The sequence below is a fragment of the Gymnoscopelus microlampas genome, assembly GCF_963454915.1.
Source record: "Gymnoscopelus microlampas genome assembly, chromosome: 2".
Classification (NCBI taxonomy): Eukaryota; Metazoa; Chordata; class Actinopteri; order Myctophiformes; family Myctophidae; genus Gymnoscopelus; species Gymnoscopelus microlampas.
In genome coordinates, this window is record NC_139939.1 from 5596158 (window position 1) to 5621410 (window position 25253).

Sequence of the window (25253 nt, forward strand, 5' to 3'; positions counted from 1 at the left end):
CTCTCTTTCTCTCTCTCTCCCCCTTAAACAGTGTAAATACAGTCACAGTCTCTCTCACACACACACACACACACACACACACACACACACACACACACACACACACACACACACACACACACACACACACACACACACACACACACACACACAGACACACACACACACACACACACACACACACACACACACACACACACACACTGGCACATGCACAATGGCGCATGCTGTCTTCACACAGCTTATGGGAGCCAAGAAAGAAGCAAGCAGCGATACGTGAATGAAGGAGAAGCCGAGGCGTCAATTAAAGGGACTGTGAGTGGTCTTTTTTTTTGTGGGGGGGGGGGGTTCAAACAAAATGATTCTTGTTGAAAAGTTAAAGCTATATTCTGATGGTAGACACATGTTTGTTCAGTAACAGGGGTCTCCACATATCTCTAGCTCTTTCAATAAACAGAAGATTCATTTCCCAGGTGGATTGCCAATTTCATCCAATCAGGAGAGAGATAATCCATGTATTTCTTTATACTAGACCAGTATTACAATCATGTCTGCTACAGTGGTGTAAAGTAACTATGTACATTTACTTAAGTAATGTACTTGAGTACAATTTTGAGGTAGGCTACTTCTACTTTACTGGAGTATATTCACAATTTTCAAATCTTTTACTGCTACTCCACTACATCTCAGAGGCAAATATTGTACTTACTCCACCACAATTATTTGAAAACTTTAGTTAATAGTTACTTTGCAGATATAAGTTATTACATTATAAAACATACATTAACCACTTTATCCCTAGTTTAAACATAGGCCATTTGAAAATAGCCGATCTACAAGCTCACTTGACACAAGCTTGTGAGCCTGTAGATCTGCTATTTTAAAAAATGTTAGTACTTTTACCTTTGGTACTTTAAGTACATTTTGATACCAATACTTTTGTACTTTCACTCAAGTAAATGTTTAATTCCGAACTTTCACTTGTAACAGAGCACTTCCACATTGCAGCATTGATACTTTTACCTAAGCAAAACATTTGAGTACTTTCCATTACTTGCTTACACAGCACCTTTTAAGGAGAAGGAGAATGGAGTGCAGGGTCAGTGTCGTTCACTACCTGAGCTGGGGCTTCATCGTGTGTGCGCTGGCCTACCTTCTGAAGCAGACCAGGGAACACACCCCTTACGGGCGCTACGTGGACGCCCCCGGCCGGCCTCCGGGGGTCACCTTCCCCGCTAGACTGGCCTGGGTCATCCAGGAGGCGCCCTGCGTTCTGGTGCCGGCGCTCCTTCTCCTCACCACGGACACACAGCCTGGCCTGGGGAGACATATCCTGCTCTGGACCTTCTGCCTGCACTACGTCCAAAGGTCAGTGCTTCTATACGTGGTTCTGACCACTTAAACCCTCTAGTCTAGGCTTCGGTAAAAAAAAAAAACAGGAACCTCTTTCTTAGTCCACTTCCTCCCGGGCGTTTCTGTGTTTATTCCTACTAACAACAACACTACATGTTTAGGGCAGTGGTGCTGACAGATCATTTTGAGAGATTAAGACTTTGTAAACTAGACCTGAGTTGGCTCTGTACTTGGGACCGCTATTTCTCTCCGTCTACTCTACATCAAATCTCTTCGCCTTCTCTTCGATCTTCCATAATACATCTGTAGATCGGCTATTTTTATGTCATGGACCCCTGAATTGATACGTATACGGCCACAGACCCCCATTTGAATTAAAGTGTTCCTCATTTGGCCTGGGACCCCCTGGAACCCCCTCATAGAACCCTGATGTTCCTGGACCCAGACATTGAACACGACTGGCTTAGGCGCGCGGGTGGCGCAGTGGTAAAGTCACTGCCCACCACCACGGAGGTTGAGGGTTCGAATCCACTGTAATAATAATTGTCTACTCTAAATTAAAAAAAGAAGAAAGAAAACGACTGGCTTGATGGAAAGACGCTGCAAGGGTTATGGCGCGTTCACAGGGGCAGAAACAAAGATACAAGCTGCCATTCATTTTTCAACGGAAGCCAGCGATAGCAAGATACAAAGATACAATAAGCTACAAATTCAAGTTGAGCTGGGTTCAACTTCCAGATACAAAGATACAAAACCACAAACTGTAGCTCCGATGACGTTGATGACGTCAAAGACCTTGTTGAGCAACACAGATACAAATCGACAGAGGGACAAATATGCTGGGTATCTTGGTATCTTTGTATCCGCCCATGTGAACACAGCATTAGGAGGTCAGTTCTCTCTTATAACCCTTTAAGACCGGGAACGCATCTGTGTGTCATTTTTAGATTTCTTTGGCTATTCTAAAATAGCAGATATACTGTACAAGCTCTTAGCGCGGCATTCTGTGCCACGCTATGAGCTTGTATATCTGCTATTTTTGATAAATCACAAACATTTGTGCAAATATTAGATTTTTTTTTGGGGGGGACTTTTCTAACTCAAATCTTTGCTTCTGGGGGTCCCTGGAACTAAATGTTTTACCAATGTTCGCTTAAAAAAATATGTATTTTTTTCACAATTCACGATTTTAAAAAAAATAGCAGATCTACAAGCTCGTAGCGTAAGTGATGCACTGATGATCAGGTGCACTGGGCCCAGGCGTCTCCTCCAGTACAGTTCTGCCTAATAGGCCCCAAGGGCTGTTTCCTACTGTAGGTTTACATTTCCTTTGTGCTACAATATGCAGTGCTGTAAAACAGTCTTTTGTTTTTTCTTTTCTACATCGCAATGAAATGGTCCGTCATCATCAAGTTCTACACAAACAGTAAAAGCGCAAAATGTGAATCTTGTCCCTCTTGCAATCAATCTCTCATATTATATAGTAATGTGTAACCTTTTTTTTTTGCGTGGCCCACCGGCCGTTTTGCGGCCCGTAAATGGCGCGGCCGTTCTGGAATTTTCCCGAATTTCCCAGTGGCCAGGACGCCCCTGGTTTCCCTCCTCGTTCATATACCCTCTTTGACACATATCAGCATGTCCAGGATGAGATGTGAGGATATTCAGCTGCTCTCATCCTGACGGTGCACGTACAGAAGCCACTGTCGACCATGTTTACACACTCACTCCAGATGGCCACATTGCATATCTGTATTTTAACTTTTTTCGCCATTCTATGTCACACAAAAGTAGCAAAAATAGCCGATCTACGACCTCAAAACGCGTCGCAATGCGACGCGTTTTGAGCTTGTAGATCTGCTATTTTTGAATTGGAATCCAGAATTAGTTTTTGCTATTTTTGAATTGGAATCCTGAAAAGTAACATTTTGATGTAATTTCAAATGCATTTAGTTACTTACTTATGTTAACTTTATGAACTTAAATACAAATACAGTGGACATAAAAAAGACAGTAAAAATGTAATACTAGTCATTAAGCTACTAACATACTGTAGACGTAAGACGTAATTAAAGCGGGTCATGTTTGCATGTTTGGAATTGTAACAGCTGAAATCAATGATATATCAGTAATTCGATATTAACCTGCGGGCCGCATTAAGTGAAGGTGGGGGCTGGGCCGCCAGTTGCCCATGTATGTGATAGACTGAGGGGACTGAGGGGGGTAGATAATAGGCTGGTGAGGGGACAGACTGCAGGCAACAAGACTATGGCAGAAAGAGCTCCATCTCACCCCTCCCAAACAGGGATTATGTACCGCTCTGATTATGTTGTCTTAACCACGGCTGGCTGAGTACTACAGGAGCGCGGAGGTGGTTCCATGAGTACATGACTTTGGAATGTCTTTTATATATACTGTCTATTAAACTCTGACACAAAGTTACTTCCCCACCCGCCCATAATGAGTTTGGAGAATAGGGAGTGATGAATATTTTCCCTGTAATCAACCCATTAAGGCCTGATAAGTACATTCTAAACCAGTAGTTCTTTCAAGATTTTTTTTTTGAAACATAGCAGATATACAAGCTCGCACTGTGAGCTTGTAGATCTGCTATTTTTGAATAGCCAACGCTAACATCTAAAATGACACAGATGCTTCCCCGATATTTGTCATGGGTGGTGTTGACCGTAGTACCATGTGGATCATTATTTCTATTTTATTTTATGTTTTTCGAATAGGGGTCCGTGGACCCCTAGTCATCCATGGTGTAATTACAAGGGTCCAGTGAAAATATGAAATATATTTATATATGTATACATATAAGACCATAAGGCCTTAAGACATACCGTAAAAAAATAAAAAAAATAACCGTAAGCCTAAAGCCGGAAAACAGCAGATCTACAAGCTCGCAATGCGTCGCGCTGCGACGCGTTGTGAGCTTATAGATCAGCTATTTTCCGGTGCATGACACATGGCGCACAACTAAGTATAAATCATGTTTAACTCTAATTCCAATCCCTAAACCTAACCTCTAAATGTCTAATCCTAACCTGAATGTTTTTCTGATTGTTAACGTATCCATAAAAGCTTTTTTTTAACTATAAAACAACCATTTGTCTTGTGAGGACCAGGAAAACGGACCTCACAATGATATGTCTTCAAATTCTACTATACTTGGTCCTCACAAATATAATAATACACACACACACACACACACACACACACACACACACACACACACACACACACACACACACACACACACACACACACACACCACAGGGACTGCAGGAATGTGGAATGACATTATGAATGGTATTTGCGAGACTTTGATATAATCTCCCTGGAGTTCAACGTGGCATGGAAATGCGTAACCCAAACTGACCCAGATGTACACTGCAAAACTTACACACTGTAAAACTTAAACTTAAAGGGATAGTTCACCCCCAAAATGCCTTTTTTTCTATCGATTACACACCCCATGGAGTCTTGAATTCATGGAGATTTTTTGTTTTTTTATCACATTACTGAGCCAATAACTTGATGGAGACTCAAAGTGTCAACTTTGAGTCTCCTACCGGAGACATTAACATCTTCCTGCCGGTCATCAAGTTAGTGGCTCAGGAATGCGACAAAGACTAAAAACTCTCCATGAATTCAAGGCTTCATGGGGTGTGTAATTGATAGAAAATAAGTAATTTTCTGGGTGAACTATCCCTTTAAATCATTGTATGATTTACAGTGTGTTTTTGGTCATGTCATCCGTCGTTGCATGTTGCTCGGGTAGTGCCACCAGGGCTTCAAAAGGTGGGAGTTGCTTTAATACCTGTTATTTATCAATGTCCAAATGTGGGTTGTGGAGTAACACACCCATGTGTGTGCTATACACACCCAGTTTGAGCCACACACAATGAGCACTAATGCATGTACTGTAGGCTTTAAATTATAGTTCCCAGACAGTGCTTTAACTAAAGCTGCACTATGCAACTTTCCTATATTCCTGAGCAAGTCCAGAAATGTTTACCATTACACTGGTCTGCTTGCTCAGGGGATAAATTATATCTTGACCATCATGTCAAGATATACTTTATTTAAAGTAACTTAAGTATACTTTTGAGGTACTTTTACTTTACTGGAGTATTTCAAATTGTCTATACTTTTACCTATACTCCACTACATCTCGGATACAAATATTGTACTTTTACTCCACTACAATTATTTGAAAACTTTTGTTACTAGTTACTTTGCAGATATAAATTATTACATTATAAAACATGAATTAACCACTTTAGCCTTATTTTATAACTAGGCTATTTGAAAACAGCCGATCTACAAGCTCACAACCCGTCGCATCACAACGCGTTGTGAGCTTGTAGATCTGCTATTTTTAAACATTTTTGTGTTTTGGTACTTTAAGTACATTTTGATACCAATACTTTTGTGCTTTTACTCAAGTAAAGCTTTAATTCCAGACTTTTACTTGTAACAGAGTACTTCTGCATTGCAGTATTGATACTTTTACTCAAGTAAAACATTTGAGTTATGTTTCCTCCACTGCTCAATAACAGCAGGGAGACTAAATACAACCACCCCAATTGTATATTGTATTAACATAACATACTCTACCATACAGATTGGACACGATTACATTTTATTCATAACATTCAAACATTTTCATAGCAAGGACCCCCAAATGAATATGTGTCTGCAGACCTCCCCCCTTCTGAAAATATGTTGTGCCACAGACCAGTGGTGTGTTCTAGATTTTTTTGGAGGGTATACTATGATTATTCCCTGCCTCCCACACGCACGGCATGCACGCGTCTATAATTAATTAAATGTAAAAATGTGCGCGCGTGCCTCGCGCGCGTGTGTGGCCCACACGCAATATGCTTTGTACTGATTTTCTAGTGTTTCTGATGTCTGATCACCTGAGCTCAACCACTTCCGAGCTTGGATGCATTTTCAATGCAAAGCAAGGATTATTACCATGTAAGAGCACAAGGAATGAAGTACTCTAATCACTGCCTGATTAGAGTACTTCATTAGTATTTGCGTCGTTGAGTTAATGTGTGAATTCCGTCGCAGCCATTACTTATCACCTCAAGAACAATAGCTATACACATGATAAGCCATCAACTCAGAGTTAGCCCACATTCTTGCTGCCCCCCAGCCACTCCTGGAGTCCTGGGCAGTAGCGTATCAGACCGTATCAACGTATCAGATACGCTGTTTTGAACAGTTTTTGAAGGTATTCGGTGGCGACGCAAAAAATCTACAGGGCATACTACATATACAGCGTACCACGGTAGAACACATCACTGCCACAGACCCCCATACATGATCTGTGTGGATTTGGAAAATATTCCACAATTTCCATATTTTTTTCCAAGATGTTCTTCTTTGAAAATAGCCTATCTACAATGTGAGCTTGTAGATCGGCTATTTTCAAAAATCCAATGTATTTGTATATAGGTTAAAAGTGCTCATGTGGCCTGTCGCTTTTGTTGGCCTTGTTTTCATAAATCTGGTTGCTTATTTCTCTGGCAAAATCTGGCAACAACAACAAAAGGCGGCACGGGTTCCCGAGTGACAGACACGCTGCTCGCGCACACACATATTACACACACACACACACACACACACACACACACACACACACACACACACACACACACACACACACACACACACACACACACACACAGGCAGCTCACCGACCACAGGAGTGGACGGTAATATTGCAGGGGAGGGTCTGTTGCTGTTTGGTCAGGTCCATTGATCCTCTAGCCATGGTTGCTGCTGCTGTAATGTGCTCTCATTGGCTGTGGTGTGCATCTCCTCGCAGACCCCTGTCATACTGTATGATACTGTGAGATGTCTAGTCGGCGACATAGCCGAATAACTAACCTGGTAGTTATTTGAAAACGGTCGGAAAGCCATCCCAGAGCGGATGATCGCGGCAGAATCGTCTCGCAGAGCCTTTCACACACAGCGAGCATTATCTCGCGGATCAAAGGCCGATCTGCGTCAGATCGGGAGGTTTTGTCGGCGCGCGCCAAAAAAGGTCGCCGACAGCATAATCGGACCAAATATCCTGCAGTGTGTACCTGCCTTAAGGAGCCATGTTCAAAAGGAACATGTATGTCTCCTAGTACAGTGTTTATCAACCCTGGCAAAGGGCCCAATTTTGGGCCGCGAGTACTGCTGAGGTGTGCCGCGCCGTTTGAAGAAAGTGTGAACCCAGCCCCTCGAGAACAATAGCGGTGATCGTCCGTCAATCGATACGGCCATCATCCGTTTCACACACAGCCACGCCCGAGTCCATTCAGTGTAGCGACCATCACCCATAGGAATGCAAATATGTTGTCCTACCTGGTACTGTATAAAAGGGGCACAGGGTACATGCTTTGGCACTCAGTATTATTACTACAAGATGATGAGAGCTCCACCAGCAAAGAAGAGATGCACCCAGGGTCAGAAGACGCTTTTATTTCTAGGTTAAATTCTAGGTGTGCCCTGGGATATTATCCCATAATTAAAACCTGTTCAACACCTTTGTTTAAGCTAATTTGCTTGAGGTACAGTAACTTCACTAGGCAAAGAAAACACACCTTTATGGACATTTAAAGGTTTTATTGAATAAGATGGAATGAATGAAATGGAAAGGAATGGAAATAGATAAAGTAATGGAATGTGTTGTAATGTAATATAGTAATGATAATGGAATGGAATGGAGGGGTGGAGGGTTCCGGGGGAGGGTCGCCGACCCTGGAGTCTTTGGGGAGGAGGTCGTTAGCGTCGTCGCACGGCACACGCGGACGGCCGATGGCGTAGTCAGCATGGCACAACGCGGACAGCCGATGGCGTCGTCAGCACGGCACACGTGGACTGAAACCCCCAAAGAGATACAAAAGGGCAACTACTTGATCATGATACTGACGAGATGAAGATGTGATACTGATCGTGATAATGGCATAATACTGACGTGGAACTGACAATGATACTGACGGTATCATTGCGGGGAGCGCTGTGGGGCAAGAGCGCTGCGGAGCGTGCTATGGGGGCGAGAGAGCTGCGGAGCGCACTGTGGAAACTCTGAGGCAGGAGCCTGTTGGAGTGGAATGATACTGACATGATACTGACCATGATACAGACATGATAATGACTATGGTACCAACATGACACTAACGTGATGTTGGACGCGATACTGATGTGATACTGACACGGATACTGACCATGATACTGACATGATACTGATACTGACCATGATACTGACATGATACTGATACTGACATGATACTGATACTGTCCATGATACTGGTACTGACCATGATACTGATACTGACCATGATACTGACAAAATACTGAAATGATACTGACGATGATATTGACAATGATACTGACGGTATCATTGCGGAGAGCTCTGTGGGGCGAGAGCGTTGCGGAGAGCAATGGGGCTTGAGCGCTGCGGAGAGCGCTGCGGAGAGGGCTGTGGGGCGAGAATGCTGCGGGAGCGAGAGCGCTGCAAGCGCGCTGAGAGGCGAGCGCTCTGTGGAGAGCGCTGTGGGTGCGAGGGCTCTGTGGAGAGCGCTGTGGGGGTGAGTGTTCTGTGTAGAGTGCTGTGGGGGTGAGTGTTCTGTGGAGAGCGCTGTGGGGGTGAGATGGCTGCAAAGAGCGCTGTGGGGGTGAGTGTTCTGTGGGGAGCACTGTGGGTGCAAAATCGCTGCAGAGAGCGCTGTGGGTGCGAGAGCTCTGTGGAGAGCGCTGTGGGGGTGAGTGTTCTGTGGAGAGCACTGAGGGGGTGAGATCGCTGCAGAGAGCGCTGAGGGTGCGAGAGCTCTGTGGAGAGCGCTGTGGTGGTGAGTGTTCTGTGGAGAGCGCTGAGGGGGTGAGATCGCTGCAGAGAGCACTGTGGGAGCGAGGGCGCTGCAAGAGCGCTGTGGGGGTGAGTGTCCTGTGGAGAGCGCTGTGGGGGTGAGTGTTCTGTGGAGAGCGCTGCAGAGAGCACTGTGGGAGCGAGGGCGCTGCAAGAGCGCTGTGGGGGTGAGTGTCCTGTGGAGAGCGCTGTGGGGATGAGTGTTCTGTGGAGAGCGCTGCAGAGAGCGCTGTGGGGGCGAGAGCTCTGTGGAGAGAGCTCTGGGTGTGAGAGTTCTGTGGAGAGCTCTGTGGGTGCGAGATCGCTGCAGAGAGCGCTGTGGGAGCGAGGGCGCTGCAAGAGCGCTGTGGGGGTGAGTGTTCTGTGGAGAGCGCTGCAGAGAGCGCTGTGGGGGCGAGAGCTCCGTGGAGAGCGCTCTGGGTGTGAGAGTTCTGTGGAGAGCACTGTGGAGAGCACTGTGGGTGCGAGATCGCTGCAGAGAACGCTGTGGGGTGAGAGCTCTGGGGAGAGTGCTGTGGTTGCGAGATCGCTGCAGAGAGCGCTAGGGGCGAGGGCGCTGCAGGAAGCACTGTGGGGGCGAGGGCGCGGCAGAGGGCGCTGTGGGGCAAGAGCTCTGTGGAGAGCGCTGCGGGGGTGAGAGTTCTGTGGAGAACACTGGAGAGCACTGTGGGTGCGAGATCAACGCAAAGAACGCTGTGGGGCGAGAGCTATGTGGGGAGTGCTGTGGGTGCGAAGCGCTGCAGAGCGCTGTGGGGCGAGCGCACTGTGGAGGCGATAGTATGGAGGTAGCAGACTAAGGATTAGCCTGCTCTGTTTGACGGGCCCCCAAAAAAAAACACGAATAGCTGGTCTAGACTGGGGAAGAAATTTGAAAATGACCGAGTGGCTAACTGATGAGAGAGACTGGGGTGTGGAGGAGTGGGAACGGAGGATGGAAGAAAGTAGCCGTCGTTACCGTGTGGCAGGGCTAGAGTGGGGGGGGAGAGTTGGGAAACAGTTCCACTGTTGGAGTGGAATGATACTGACGTGATACTGACCACGATGCAGACATGATAATTACTATGGTACTAACATGACGCTGACGTGATGTTGGACATGAACGCGATACTGACATGGTTACTGACCATGATACTGATACATGAAAGGGGTGGGGGATAGAAGGGCGAGGCAAAGGAGTGGCAGGGAAGGATGGTGTAGCTCTGGAAGCCGTCACCAGCTAAGGCTGCTGGCCTGAAACGGCTTTAGGAGTGTCAGGGAGGGGATGGAGGGGTGGTGTAGTGCTGGAAGCCGAGTGGACAGACACTGGCTATGGCTTCAAGGCAGCCATGTCTGTGGCGGAAACAATGTTAGTAGCACCAAGCAGCCATGTCTGTGGAGGAAACAATGTTTGTAGCACCAAGCAGCCATGCCTGTGGAGGAAACAATGTTCGTAGTAACCAAGCAGCCATGTCTGTGGAGGAAACAATGTTTGTAGCACCAAGCAGCCATGTCTGTGGAGGAAGCAATGTTAGTAGCACCAAACGGCCATGTCTGTGGAGGAAACAATGTTCGTAGCACCAAGCAGCCATGTCTGTGGAAGAAACAAGTTAGTAGCACGAGGCAGCCATGTCTGTGGAGGATGCAATGTTAGTAGCACCAGGCATCCATGTCTGTGGCGGAAGCAGTGCAGTACAAACATTGGTTCGGGGGGGGGTGCCTGGGGTGCGCTGGTGCGGCCACGGCAGTGCTTGGGTTTTGGGTGGTAGGAGAAATGGAAGGAGACTGAAATGGATGTAGGGATGGGTAGGGATGTGGGGGGAGGGGTTATTGAAAGGAGGACAGGACAGCAAAGAGGGTGGTAGAGAGGCGATGCCACCGCTGTTAGTGGCAGCGATGTTTGGCTGGGTGGCATGCCCTGGAGTGGAAAAGAAATTGAAAGCAGGCGTGGCCTGGGTTGTGCTGGTGCCAGGTGTGGCCACGGCAGCGCTAGGTATTTGAGAAAAAGTGGCAGAGGAAGACTGAGGTGGATGTAGGGATGGTAGGGATGGGTGGGGGGGTATGAAAGTGCAGCCTGCGGTACGAGGGATGATAATGCTTGGGTTTTGGGTGGTAGGAGAAATGGAAGGAAACTGAAATGGATGTAGGGATGGGTGGGGTGGGGTGTGGGGGGGGGGGATGAAAGTGCAACCTGCGGTACGAGGGATGATAAGATAGACAAGAAAGACATTAGGGGTGACATATATTACGGAATATATTACATATAGCATATATTACATGAATTAGGAACGCTGTAGCGATAGCAGTAGCAGCTATAACCACGAGAGCAAAGGATGGCATGTATGGTAACTGCTAGCATGGGAGCATGATGCTAGTATCGCGCATGAAAGGAGGGAGCAACAATGCTAATAGCAGTGGTGCAGTAGTATGCATAGTATGAATGCTAGCGTGATAGTATGAATGGGTAGTGATCGATGCATTTGTGGTGATAACATCCAATTGGTGGATGAATAAGCGATGGAAGGCTAAGAGGGGAATAGGGGGAAGATTGGTTAATTATTAAAATATATCTAGATGGATGATTGGATTTACTGTATGACGCAGAGGAACAAGTGTAAGCCTTTTAACACCATTATTTATGGCCTTAAATATTCATTTATTATTATGGGGGAAACAATGTTAGCAGCACCACGCAGCGATGTCTGTGGAGAAAAACAACTGGAGGAACAATGTTAGTAGCACCAAGCAGCCATGTCTGTGTGGAGGAACAATGTGTGAAGTGAACAATGTTATAGCACCAAGCAGCAATGTCTGTGGAAGAAAAGAAACAATGTTAGTTCGGTAGGAACATTGTAATAATAGCGGTAGCAGCTAACAAAGGGGGCGATATTGGTAGTATGTGTATGGATGCTAGTATGGGAGCATGATGCTAGCAAGCTCATGAATGGAGCGAGCAGCAGTGTTAGGAAGGAAACAATGTTAGTTCGGTAAGAACGTTGTAATGATAGCAGTAGCAGCTGTAGCCACGTGAGCAATGTTGGTAGCATGTATGGTAAGAAAGCTAGCGAGGGAGCATGAAGCTAGGCTACGGAAATAGCAAATGTAAACATTTCTGAGCAATGGGTGGGTGGCAGGCACAGGGTTAATGGTTGGAAATGTATTGGAGGAGTAGTAGTTGGAAAAGAAATATGCAGGCTGGTGGAGGCGGTGTTATTCTGGGCAGGCGCGGCCCGGCCATCCCTGAAGCCTCCCGGAGCAGCGGGTGACGTCGTCCGGAGTCGCCGCGGTAGTTTGTGACGCGTGACGTCATTGGACTGCGACTGGCGCGACGAAGGCCCCGGTGTTGTTGTTGTGCCGGCTGTTGTAGTTAGCGTTGTGGCTGTAGCTGGTAGCTACTAGCTAACAGCTGGATGAGCCATGGTGGCACGGGCCGGGGGAGCTGCGAGGCAAGCGTTTCGGGGATTGTTGCGTTCCAGCGTTGCTGGCCGTCGGGGACGCCGAAGCTGCTCAGTGGTTGGTGGTGGCCTCCTTGCGGTTCGGCCCCGCTCCCGTTCCCAAGGAGTCGGGCGATGTTGTGTGGATGCGTGGGACCGACCTGAATGATGTCGCCGTTTGGCTGGATGGTGGTGGGATGATGGTAGATCGGCGTGGAAGTTGAGGTGTCTGGAGAAGCAGGATACGGAGGTGCTGGGAGAAATGGGACGGCGGGACTGGGACTGGCTGGAAGAGGTAAAGTGCTCTAGATGCTCCTGCTGCTGAAAACGTTATGAGCTTGAGTACGGATGTACGAAAGCGAATAAGGGGTTTCTGGGTAGTTCTGACAGGGTATAAATAGCGCCAGGTAGATTGGTGTGTGGGCGGAGTAAAGTTGTGTTTCTCCGCCTCCTGAACATCTGTTGTTCCAACGCCATATAATTACGAGGTCATGTTTGGGGAAGTTGTTTCTCTCTGGTGTCGGTTTCTGGTCTTTCTGGTTTTCAGCCTTGTATTCAATTCTGGGTTCCAGGAGAGATTTGAAGTATAGGTGGTCAAGGTCAAAGGTCACTGTGACCTCACAAAACATGTTCATTAAAGGTATTGTAGGCAACATTAAGCCTAAATTTAAAAAATATTTATATATATATATTTTGCATTTTTTCCCCTCTATCAGCCTGATGCTGGGGTGTTTTCCTGCATTGAAACAGTCCTTTTTCTGAAATCCGTATTTTCCCTATTGTTTATGTTTGTCCGGGACGTAAATTAACGCACGCATGTGCGCATCCGTGCGCATCCCTCTATGGAAGTCTATGGAAGCATCACCCCCTGGTGGCCGGGGAAACGAACTGCACAAACATAAACAATACAGGGAAAATACGGTTTTCAAAAATGTTCCCTTTAAAAATATATATATTCAAATATTTGCACAAAATGTCCAAGATATTTCAAAAATAGCAGGAGCTTGTATATCTGCTATTTTTTAATAGCAAAGGTGTAAAATAATGCTTTTTAGCTCAAATCTAAAAATGACAGATGCGTTCCGTGTCTTTTTTTACTGTTTAATTTTTATCCCATGATTTTGTAACCCCATTTTTTATACCCAGTGCCAATTGTCTATGTAATCCTGGGCACTACCTTCCCTCTGCCAACCTAGGGGAGGCCAGGGCCGAGCTCATGCCTCCTTCAATGCATGAGAGCCAACTGACCTTCTTGTCACCTGACAGGGGGGAATTTCCCTGGTTGGACGTAGCGCGTGGAAGGAACACGTTATTCCAACCAGTTCCTTTCCCCTCCATCAGGCGCCCCGGCTGGCCAGGGGGAGGCAGTATAGTGACCAGGATTACTGCATGTTTTTGTGAGGGTACCCTAGGGGACACGGGGAGAACATGCAAACTCCACACAGAAAGGCCCTTTCAGGTTACCGGTCTTAACGGATTAAGTATATTTCGATGCCAATACTTTTGTACATTCACTCAATGACCTTTACTTGTAACGGAGTATGGCTTCATTGTGCTGTTGCTGTTTTTATTCAAGGCAGACATTCGGAGTACTTGTCTTCATCCAGCATTGCAGGAAACTGAGCGTGTAAAGACAGGAAACAGGTGGCAGAGAGAAGAGGCACTAGCCCACTTTACACCACTTTCACACCTTTTTGCTTAACCTCACGTACATTGCTCCATTGCAACCATGTTTCCAAAACTGTTCATTTTCAGGATTCAAATAAAAAAAATAGCAAAAGTAGCAAATCTACAAGCTCGAAACGCGGCACGAAGCGACGTGTTTCGAGCTTGTAAATCTGCTACTTTTAATGCTTGTGTGATCAAGTAGGGCGTTAATTTGCGAAAAAACACAAGAAGTCAGAATATAGAGTACAGCTTTCTGGTCCTCCAAAAGGTCTTCGTCAGGTACCTGACATTTGGGTCAAAAAGTTATTCTGATAAATTCACGATTTTGGGGAGCATTTCAAACAGTGTGCTGATTTCGTCCTTTTCTTCGTCACCAGTTTTCCCCCCTCTTTTTTAAACCCATTAAGACCTGGGACGCATCGGTGTCACTTTTTGATTTGAGCTAAACATTATTTTACACTTTGGCTATTCAAAAATAGCAGATCTACAAGCTCATAGCGCAGCACCGAGTGCCGCGCTATGAGCTTGTAGATCTGCTATTTTTTGAAAGATCGAGAAAATGTGTGCAAATTAATACATTTATATTCTTTTAAATAATGTTTTTTAACTCAAATATTTGATTCTGGGGGTCCCTGGAACAAAATATTTTGAGATGGGGGTCCGCAGCAAAATTCACATGAAAAAGTTTGAGCACCACTGATATAGAAACATACGTTTTTTCAGAATACTGTTGGGATTTAGAAGACATTTTGTAGAATCGGCTTCAGGTCTTAAAGGGTTAAATGCTGCACCTTGTTGAGATGTTCTGTGGATAATATATGCATGCCATGCGTTTTGTTGAACTGAAGCTCATGCGTAAACTGTGCGTTTGTCCAGGACGTTCGTGTACGGCCTGCTGACCAGAGGACGTCCCACGCCGCTGCACATCGTGGTATCTTCCATCGTATTCTGCTCCGTCAACGCCTTCCTACAGAGTCACTACCTGCTGCACTGTGTCCACTACCCACACTCCTGGGTGACCTACACACGACTGACCGCTGGTGAGTGGGTCTATACCGTACATCACGGGTTCCCGAACTTTTTTAGCTCAAGAGCAAGACCCAAAAGAGAACGTAGAAGTTTCCCCTTGGATCCAAACTAGAGAAAATAGCAGATCTGCAAGCTTGCAACGCGGTGCTTGTAGGTCTGCTATTTTCATTCTTTCTTAAAGGACGACTTCACCGCTTTTCAACCTATCTTCATTTAATTGGTCCTCACTAATACTCATGATAAAATGGTACAATTTTTTTCTACTCGGTCTGTGTCTCAGAGGAGGGCTGTGGACAGTTCAGAGTCCCGTCTACCAGTGACATCATCAATGGGGAATCCATAGAAAACTGCAGGCTTTCTATTCCTGGAAAGTTGCAATGCAATAGCAGAAGCCATTGTTCTCGTGTTAATAAAAATCTTAATAAAAAATGTGAAATCTTGTTGGAAAAAAAAATCATGCCTAACGATGATGTCACTGGTAGACGGGTTTCTGGACTGTCCACAGCCCTCCTATGAGACACAGACAAAGTAGAAAAAAATTGTACCATTTTATCATGTGTATTAGTGAGGACCTATTATATGAAGACAGGTTGAAAAGCGGTGAAATCGTCCTTTAAACATTTTGTTTTCTAATGTAGGTTATTTTTATTTTATTCATTCAATTCTTTTTGAAAAATGTTTGTATTTGTTTTCGACTCATGAAAATGTGTGAATTTCTTTGGAAATCTTTAGTAAAAATGTTAAAATAATAACGAATGACAAAATGTAGGAAACAAAAATAAAGGGATATTCAGTCACTCGCGACCCACGGAAAAGGATCCGCGACCGACCAATAGCTCGCGACCCACTGTTTGGTCCCGTGGCCCAATACAGTGGTTCTGAAGGTTATTAAACACATACAGAATACAGATATAGAAAAAGAACAGAAAGTAACAGTAGGATAAGAATGATTACAAAACAAAACAACAGATGCATCTCGTAGTGTCCTGATAAAGCAGTGACCACGATGTCACAGCAAGTAGTATCAGAATGCTTATGAGAGTGAATGCGTACATTACATGTACTGGTCAAACATAAAGGTCCATTTCAAGATGGTGCCGCAGTAGGCTCGGGAGGTATAGAGCAGAAAACAGAGTTAGTGTCGATGTGTCCTTGAGCAAGACACTGAACCACTAAATGCTCTCCGAAGAGCAGGTTGGTGCCTTGCATTGGTTTCCTCTGCCGGTGTGTGTGTGAATGTGTGTTTGTGAATGTAATGCACATTGTAGGATTTTGGAAGGTCAGTGGTGGAAAAAGTACTAAAATCTTTTACTTAAGTAAAAGTATCACTACTGCAATGTAAACATACCCTGTTACAAGCAAAAGTCCAGAATTCAACATTCACTTGAGTAAAAGTACAAAAGTATTGGTATCAAAATGTACTTAAAGTACCGAAGGTAAAAATAATCGAATGTTTGAAAATAGCAGATCTACGAGCTCGCAATGCGTCGCATCGCGACGCATTGTGAGCTTGTAGATCGGCTATTTTCAAATAGTCTATGTATAAAATAGGCCTAAAGTGGTTAATGCATGTTTTATGATATAATAACTTATATCTGCAAAGTAACTCGTAACAAAAACATTCAAATAATTGTAGTTGAGTAAAAGTTTAATATTTGCCTCTGAGATGTAGTGGAGTAGAAGTAAAAGTATTGAAAATTGTAAATACTGAAAAAAGTGAAAAATACGTCAAAATGTTACTTTGGTACAGTGCTTGAGTTCATGCACTTAGTTACTTTACACCACTGATAAAGGTGCAGTATAAATGCATGTATTTACCATAACATGATTAAGAAAATGTTTTCAGCTGAAAGAGTCGGTCTGCTTCGCAACTCTGCTTGGTTTCTGTTGATAAACGCTAGATGGAGACGAGTGATAAGTCTGTTACTGTCAGGATGGATAAGATCAGCATCACGTTCATGAGAATGTGAGATCAGAAATCTGAAGTCTGAGCTGTCCTACCACACACTGACCTGGAAACCTCTTGTCTCACTGATACATCACACAGATATCCAGTGGTGTAAAGAGTAACTAAGTACATTTATTATGTACCTATAAAATAAGATTTTGAGGTATTTGTTTTACTTTAGTGGAGTATTTCCAATGTTCAATACTTTTACTTCTACTCCCCTACATCTCAGAGACAACTATTGTGCTTTTTATTCCACTACAATTATTTGAAAACTTTAGTTACTAGTTACTTTGAAGATTTTGAGTATTATTACAAAACATACATTAACTACTGCAACCCTATACATACTTTGGCTATTGAGCTTGTAGATCTGGTATTTTCAAAATATTCTTATACATTTAAAAACTTGTGAAATGGGCCATTCTGCATAATGAGTATGTTCTACTTTTGGTACTTTAAGCAAATTTTGATGCCAATACTTTTGCACTTTTACTCAAGTCAATTTTTAATTCCGGACTTTTACTTGTAACAGAGTATTTCCACATTGCAGTATTGATACTTTTAGTACTTAAGTAAAACATTTGAGTACTTTTTTTCCACCACTGCAGATATATCACAGTAACGCCTCCATGTCTGCGTCCTGATGAATGTGAGGCATCATCAGCATCCTGCTAACTGCAGCACACAAGTAACCTGATTCCTGTTAACCACATGAACGCTAGCTCACCTCACCTCAACTCACATCACAGGTTTACACGTGTAAGACACCTATTCTCTCAGGCTTATGGCAAATAGTGCTTTGTTGTTTTGTTCGGTTGTTGGCTGTTCATTGTTTTGATGTAAAGCATCCTTGGGTTCATGAAAGGCACTACTGTATATACATTCAAGCTATTATTATTTATTATTAAAAGAATGGGTGAAATTCTTTGTCGTACAGACTTGCAGTTTCAAGAGAGGAGATAAAGAAGCAGAAAAACAGGTCATGTGTCAATTTGAGCAGTGTGAAATATACACATAATGGTTAAAACTGCAGTTAAACAGCGTCCCTATTCTGGGGCCAACAGTCAGCAAAAATAGCTACATCATACATACAGCTATATCTACAAGCTCATGTGTGCGATGAGTTGAGAGGCTATTTTGGCTATTATTCGTTGTATGACAAAGAATAGGGCTCAAGTGGTCAATTTAACAATCTGTAAATACAATTATTTACAGATGTCAGAAATGCTTGAGAATGCCAGCTGAAATGAATAGTTCTATTTTGACTTTGTGTTGCTATGTGACAAGCATCAGCAGGCAATTTGGAGTGATTTTCCAAACCTAAACGAAATGCTTGGATTTCAGAACGTCTTGGTGACATTATTTCCATATTGCCCAGCAGTACTCCAGTCCATAGTCTTTCATACTGCTGGGCCCAGTCGACTGATAAGTTAACTCCTTGTCTGAAATGAAAAAGCATTAAACTAACAAATTTGTTGATGCCGCGATTGACTAGTGTTTCTGGTGGGAATGGCTATTGCAAGTGGGCCCCAGGAGATACGTGTTAAAACACTAAGATTTTAGTGACAACAGCATAATCGATTGATCATTAACATAAGCACGCTCTGAAGATGCACGCAGCGCACCCATCTGACCACTAACTCTAACTCATCTCATCGGTTCTCAAAGTGGGGTCCGGGAACCCCCAGGGGTACTTGAGGGGGTTCCAGGGGGTCCCCAGCTAAATGATGGATAGGAACCAAATGGACCCTTATGGGTCTGTAACTCTGAGAGTGTACAAATGGAACCAAATGGACCCTAACGGTTCCATTTGTACACTCTCAGAGTTAAATTAAAATTGATTTTACAATATGAATTGGGGTCCCAGGGATAGAAATTCCATTAAATGAGGGTCCGTAGCCTAATGCATGTCAAACTGGGGGTCCTTGAAATTAAAATGGTTGAGAATCACAGCTAGAGCCGTAAAAAATCTTCTCTTATGGGGGTCCCTGGCATATATTTTCGAATGGGGGTCCGCGGGCTAATAAGTGTCAATTTGGGGGTCCTTGACATGAAAAAGTTTGAGAACCACTGCTCTAACTAACTAACATTTGTTGCTGCAGGTTTGGTGGTGTTTGTGGTGGGAATGGCCATCAACATCCACAGCGACCACATCCTTCGCAGGCTGAGGAAACCTGGAGAAATTGTCTACAGGATTCCCCAAGGTATAGGAATGTATGGAAATAAGATGATGAGAAAAAAAATAGGATTAACCTTTATTTACACAGGATAGGTACAGGACAAGAGAGAGTAAAGATCTAAGAATAAGATTAAATCAAATAAATAGTCTTAGGGTCTGACCCTAGCCGTCTGCACTAGGCTCTATTCACAGCAGCCATATTGTGAAGACATTCACAGTTGTTACCAATGATACTAATGAAGGCTCTGTTCCATTCCGGTCAAACAGAGTTAGGGTGCTGATATTGTGCATGTTGGCTCACTGGAGACACTGTTACACCAGTGGGACTAAAATGTGGGTGCAGGGACCCTCATTGTTCCTTAAGGGGTTTCCAAATGGCCCCTTACGGGTGTGTAACTCTGAGAGATGTAACCAAATGGACCCTTACGGGTCCATTTGGTTACATTTGTACACTCTCAGAGTTATGGGGGACGTGGAAATTGAAAAATCTGAGAACCACTGTGCTACTGGAACAGAGCCTTCATTAGTATCACTGGTAACACCTGTGAAGGAAGTGAGACTATGGCTGCTTGGTTTAACCAGTGGATATATGCATGAATATACATCTATGCAACAGTGGATATGAGACTGATATAAGTACAGTGTCAGTCGGCCTTTAACAGTCATTATCTATATATGTAGTCTATCAACACAATGAATATTTAAAATGTATACATCCATCTATTACTAATCAACAGACATACATGTTTACATCTCAGTACTGTGTGTAAATATTCCAGAGTCAAGCAATCAGTCAGTATTCCAAGAACAGAACATGTGGCCTGATTGTCAGGTAGCCTAGGGTTTAGACCTGGTTACTATCTGACACAAAGGACTGTCCTAGTGGCTTTGTTCTGAGCTGGGGGACTTGGGGACTATCCTGTCCTGGGGAATGTGCCAGGGTGTAAACTGTAGTTTTTCCCCCGGGTCTCTCATGCTTTTCTAGGTCAAGTAATTCTAAACATGTGAAATGTACACTCATTTGGCAAGCAGCACACACCCTCTTGATTCAGTTTCACTTTACATTGAGAAGTCAAAATGCATTGTGGCGTTTCATTTTGGCTCCTATTGCATTATTTAATAATAAACAGTGTTGGAAAGTAACTAAAGTAATTTAACGAAAAAAGTAATATTAACTTTTTCCAGTAACTAGTAATATACGTTTTGAGTAATGAAAAATACAGTTACTATTTTCCAAAATAGTAACACGTTACTATTTACACTGGGGCTTGAGTGGGCTTGAGTGTCTAGACTTTATTTTCATTTTGTGATCGTGTGTTGTTTTTGGTCTGTTGATATAATGGTCAAATGGACATAAATGTCAAATATAGTATACTGTATTTAGCTATATTAATAGGCTATTTGAATTGTCATTTTGTTATAGCCAAAATGTTTGGTTCCCACATTCTTTCAGAAACCATGTGTTGCTGAGGGAGCCTTTTTCCAGAATTATTGTAGTTGAACTGAAGCGCTTTATAAAAACGACACATATTGTAGGCTTGTTATGTGTAATGCTCAGTGGATTATTTACATGTGTCAAGCCTGATCAATGTTTTGTTCGGCAAGTTATAGGACACCAGATGATTCACTAGATATCCATCCATACATAATGTTTAAGCCTATAATATATAAGTTAGTTAACACATTATAGGAGGAGTTCACCCAAAACATTACTTATTTTCTATCAATTACACACCCCATGAAGCCTTGATTTCATGGATTTATTTTTAAGACAATAATTTGATGACCGTGTGTATTTCCGGTAGGAGACACAAATAATCTACTTTGTGTCTCCTACCGGATACATTAGCCGGTAGGAGACAGGAATCAAATGATTAGCTTAGGAATGCGACAACAACAAAAAAGAATCCATGGATTCAAGGCTTCATAGGGTGTGCAATTGATATACAATTAGTCATTTTTTGGGTGAACTCCTCCTTTAAACTCATTACCTTCACTCAGGTTAATATTGTAGGGCTATTGTGACTGACTGGGACAAACTCGTTTTTGAATATCTTTGGATTGCATTGAAATGCACCGGCACACCTCCTCATATGGACTAGCACTTTGTTTGGAGCTTATCTGCTTTAATAAACAACAGAAGTTGTTCAAAGATTGTGTCTCGTTATCAGTTTGAGCCCAGGCGTGGTTTTCATTTAGTCTGTAAGTTATGAATTCATACACAGTAAAAGTCTTAGTGTTAATTTAATTCAAATGAGAGTACAACCAAATGGACTCATCATGTCATGTGTACAGTACACTTTTCGGAGTTAAATAAACTATGAGGATTTTACAATGTACTGTAGGCTGCTGAAAAGGGGGAAAACTGCTAATGTTGAAAATGCAAATTAAGACTTTAGGGGAGAAAGGATGCAATTACTGGGGGCGAGAAAAAAAGTAAAGTAAAGTAATGAGTTACTTTTGGCACGGAGTATGTCAAGTAATAATATTACTTTTTAAACAAGTAACAAGTAATAGGTAATGTATTACAGTTTTTGAGTATCTTTTCCAACACTGATAATAAACAACCCCATGAAGAGACCAGAGCAACACGGTAAATAATCCACACGTCACAACGTACAAAATCATTCATATTTCTCCTCTTGACTCAGGGGGGATGTTTGAGTACGTTTCTGGTGCTAACTTCTTCGGGGAGATAGTGGAGTGGGTTGGATATGCCATAGCTACGTGGTCCTTACCAACCTTCTCCTTCGCCCTCTTCACCATCTGCTCCATCGGACCGCGAGCGTACCACCATCACAGGTAACCTCCTACCTGCTTCATCACAATCACTCTGATGGTTCCAATCTATCAACAGTCACACACCCTGTCCGTAGCCAAGCTACATGGAAAAGAAAACATGACGTTTCGAGCCTCTAGGGATCTTAACATCTATCTAATGTCAATATTTACCTGCAGATCCCTAGAGGCTCGAAACGTTGTCATGTTTTGCAAATACATTTTCCATGTAGCTGGAGTGCAGGCTCTACTTTGCTCAACTGTAAAAATGTTCACATGAACTGTAAAGGTTGTTTTAACCCATTAAGACCGGGAATGCATCTGCATGTCATTTTTTGATTTCTTTGGCTATTCAAAAATAGCAGATGAACAAGCTTGTAGATCTGCTATTTTTGAAAAATCATGAAAATGTGTGCACAGCTTTGTATATATATATTTTTAAAGCGAACATTTTAACTCAAATCTTTGCTTCTGGGGGGGGGGGGGGTCCCTGGAACAACATATTGTTGAGATGGGGGTCCGCGGCCAAATACATATTCATTTTGGGGGTCATTGACATGAAAGTTTGAGAACCACTGATATAGAAACATAAGATTTTTTTAACAGTTATTTAGGCAGGATTTAGAAGACATTTGAGTTACAAAAGTTTGCTTCAAAAACATGCATATTCAAAGATTTGCATACATTTTCACCATTTTCACTCGGTGCCACGCTATGAGCTTGTATATCTGCTATTTTTGAATAGCCAAATAAATCATAAAAATGACACAGATGCGTTCCCGGTCTTAATGGGTAATAAACAGTGTTCTCCTCTCCCTCTCTGTGTTGTTCTCCTCTAGGGACTACCATCACAAGTTTGAGGATTATCCCAAGTCCAGGAAAGCGGTTGTTCCTTTCCTCCTGTGAGCAGACTACACTACAAGGCATCGCATGGCTGAAACCCTCTTTTTCTAATGAAAGTATTATTTGTGTGAAAGCAGCTTAGGTTACATTAGTACTCGGGTGGGACAATCATGAGTGGCTCATCTCCTCACAGGAAAGGAATGCCATCAGTGGAAGAAAACAGGGTTCCCTAAAAAGCAGAAGTACACCATGAATACGAAAAAGCTACTGTATGGTATAATGCAAAAAGTGCCAGAGGTCTACTGTCAGACTTCCAAGTCTTATTTATTTATGTTTTTAACCCATTGAGACCTGAGGCCGATTCTACAAATGTCTTCTAAATCCTAACAGTTTTCTGATAAACTTACGTTGCTGTATCAGTGGTGCTCAAACTTTTTCATGTCGGAGCCCCAACACTATATTTATTTGGCCGCGGATCCCCATCTCAGAATATATTGTTCCAGGGATCCCCCATAAGAAAAGATTTGAGTTAAAATGTTTGCTTTAAAAAATATATTTATATATTCAAAAATATTATATATCGTTGCTGTCTGGCAGAAACCAGCTAACTCCATTTTGATGCTTTTGCATTTTTTTTCCATAAATCAGGGCCATTGAACACCCTTTACGTCGGTGAAACATAATATTGAACCAATGAAAAGTATTAAAAAGCGCTTCTGACAAAACCAGCTAACTCCACCGGAGTTAGCTGGTTTTTAGCTGGTTTGATCTCCAACATCATTGTGAGCTTGGAGTTCCATTCAGCTGTTCTTATCAATGATGAACAAAACCTCCTGACTCCAAAATGTTTGCCGGACAGCAGAGATATATTTATATGCACAAATGTTCTAGGCTTTTCAAAAATACTAGATCTACAAGCTCATAGTGTGGCACGAAGTTTGTATATCTGCTATTTTTGAATAGTCAAAGTATAGCATAATGATTAAAGTGGTTACACAGATGCTTTCAAGGTTTCATATCTCTCTAATTATCTGTACCCATTTTTTAATTAAAAAAAATAAGTATAAAATTGGGCTTAACAAGTCAAATCGTTGCAGTACAATGTGACTGACCGGCTCCAATTTGTCTCAGCTGCTACGACCTCTGAATTTCCCCAGCTGAATCAATAAAGGTTTATCTTATCTTAAAAAGCAGTTATTTGTTAAAGCCTTCAACTAGGCACCCTTTACAACGTTTTTAGGCTTTCAGAAACAAGCAGGCTGGATATCACCAAAGTGGTCTGCATGTGTATTTGAAGGTTTTTAGCGGTGCCAACCGCTCTACATTTGACCGTGTCTGTGTGTATGTATCTATGTATGTATCAGAGCACGTGCGCGGAGCGGAGCGGGTGGAAATGCCGCTCGGCGCTCCAGGGGGCTGGTTTCACGCTCGCTATTCGCTCACGTCGACTCCCCCCGCGCTCTGCTCCCCGTCGCTCCTCGCTCACGTTGATTTGCGCAAATCTCGCTCCATGCTCCGCTCAAACCGGGTCGCTCAACAGTAAAAAAAATAAAAGAAAAAGAAAGAAGAAATTCTAATGACATCTCGGTGCGCTGTGCACTGCTGGATGTCTGTGTGTCTCTGAGTCCGTGCGACCGGGCATGCTCAAACATTCGGTGCGCGGCCCCCGCGAGGGCAGCTTGGAGTGGGAGGCGGTCCTCGCTCTGAGTAGCGCTCCAACCTTTTTATAAACCAGCTCCGCGCTCAAAATCGTGTCGCTCCGCTCACATGCTCTGGTATGTATGTAGTTATGTTTGAGCACGGCACACGCAGTGTGCAGCCCCCAGGAGGCAGAGTTTAGTAAAACACATTTTTGGAATAAATGTACAGGGATTTAACATTGTTTCTCTAGTACATATATAGCCCAATTAAATAAACTCATCAAAGGCACCGCTTCCTTCACACAGGGTGTGATTTTTATATATATATATATATATATATATATATATATATATATATATATATATATATATATATATATATGTTTTTAACTTTAAAGTCGGTGTCTTTCATTTTCTTCAATCTAATTTAAAATCATTGAATAATCTTTACCATCAATAACTATAGAACTCTAAGGTAAAGTAATGCTTTTGAATTACAGCAGACCAGTAATAAAGCTTCTGCTCA

The 25253-nt window shown here is 43.2% G+C and overlaps 1 protein-coding gene across 1 annotated transcript; it reads left to right on the forward strand.

Annotated features, from left to right (window-relative positions):
- Positions 1 to 187: 187 nt before the first annotated feature.
- srd5a2a (steroid-5-alpha-reductase, alpha polypeptide 2a) lies at positions 188 to 24994 on the forward strand. The gene is made up of 6 exons (XM_084075115.1): positions 188 to 315; positions 1067 to 1368; positions 15184 to 15347; positions 19390 to 19491; positions 22118 to 22268; positions 23084 to 24994. The coding sequence occupies exons 1-6, from the start codon at positions 211 to 213 to the stop codon at positions 23148 to 23150; spliced, it is 891 nt and encodes a 296-aa protein (XP_083931241.1). The 5' UTR covers positions 188 to 210; the 3' UTR covers positions 23151 to 24994.
- Positions 24995 to 25253: the final 259 nt, after the last annotated feature.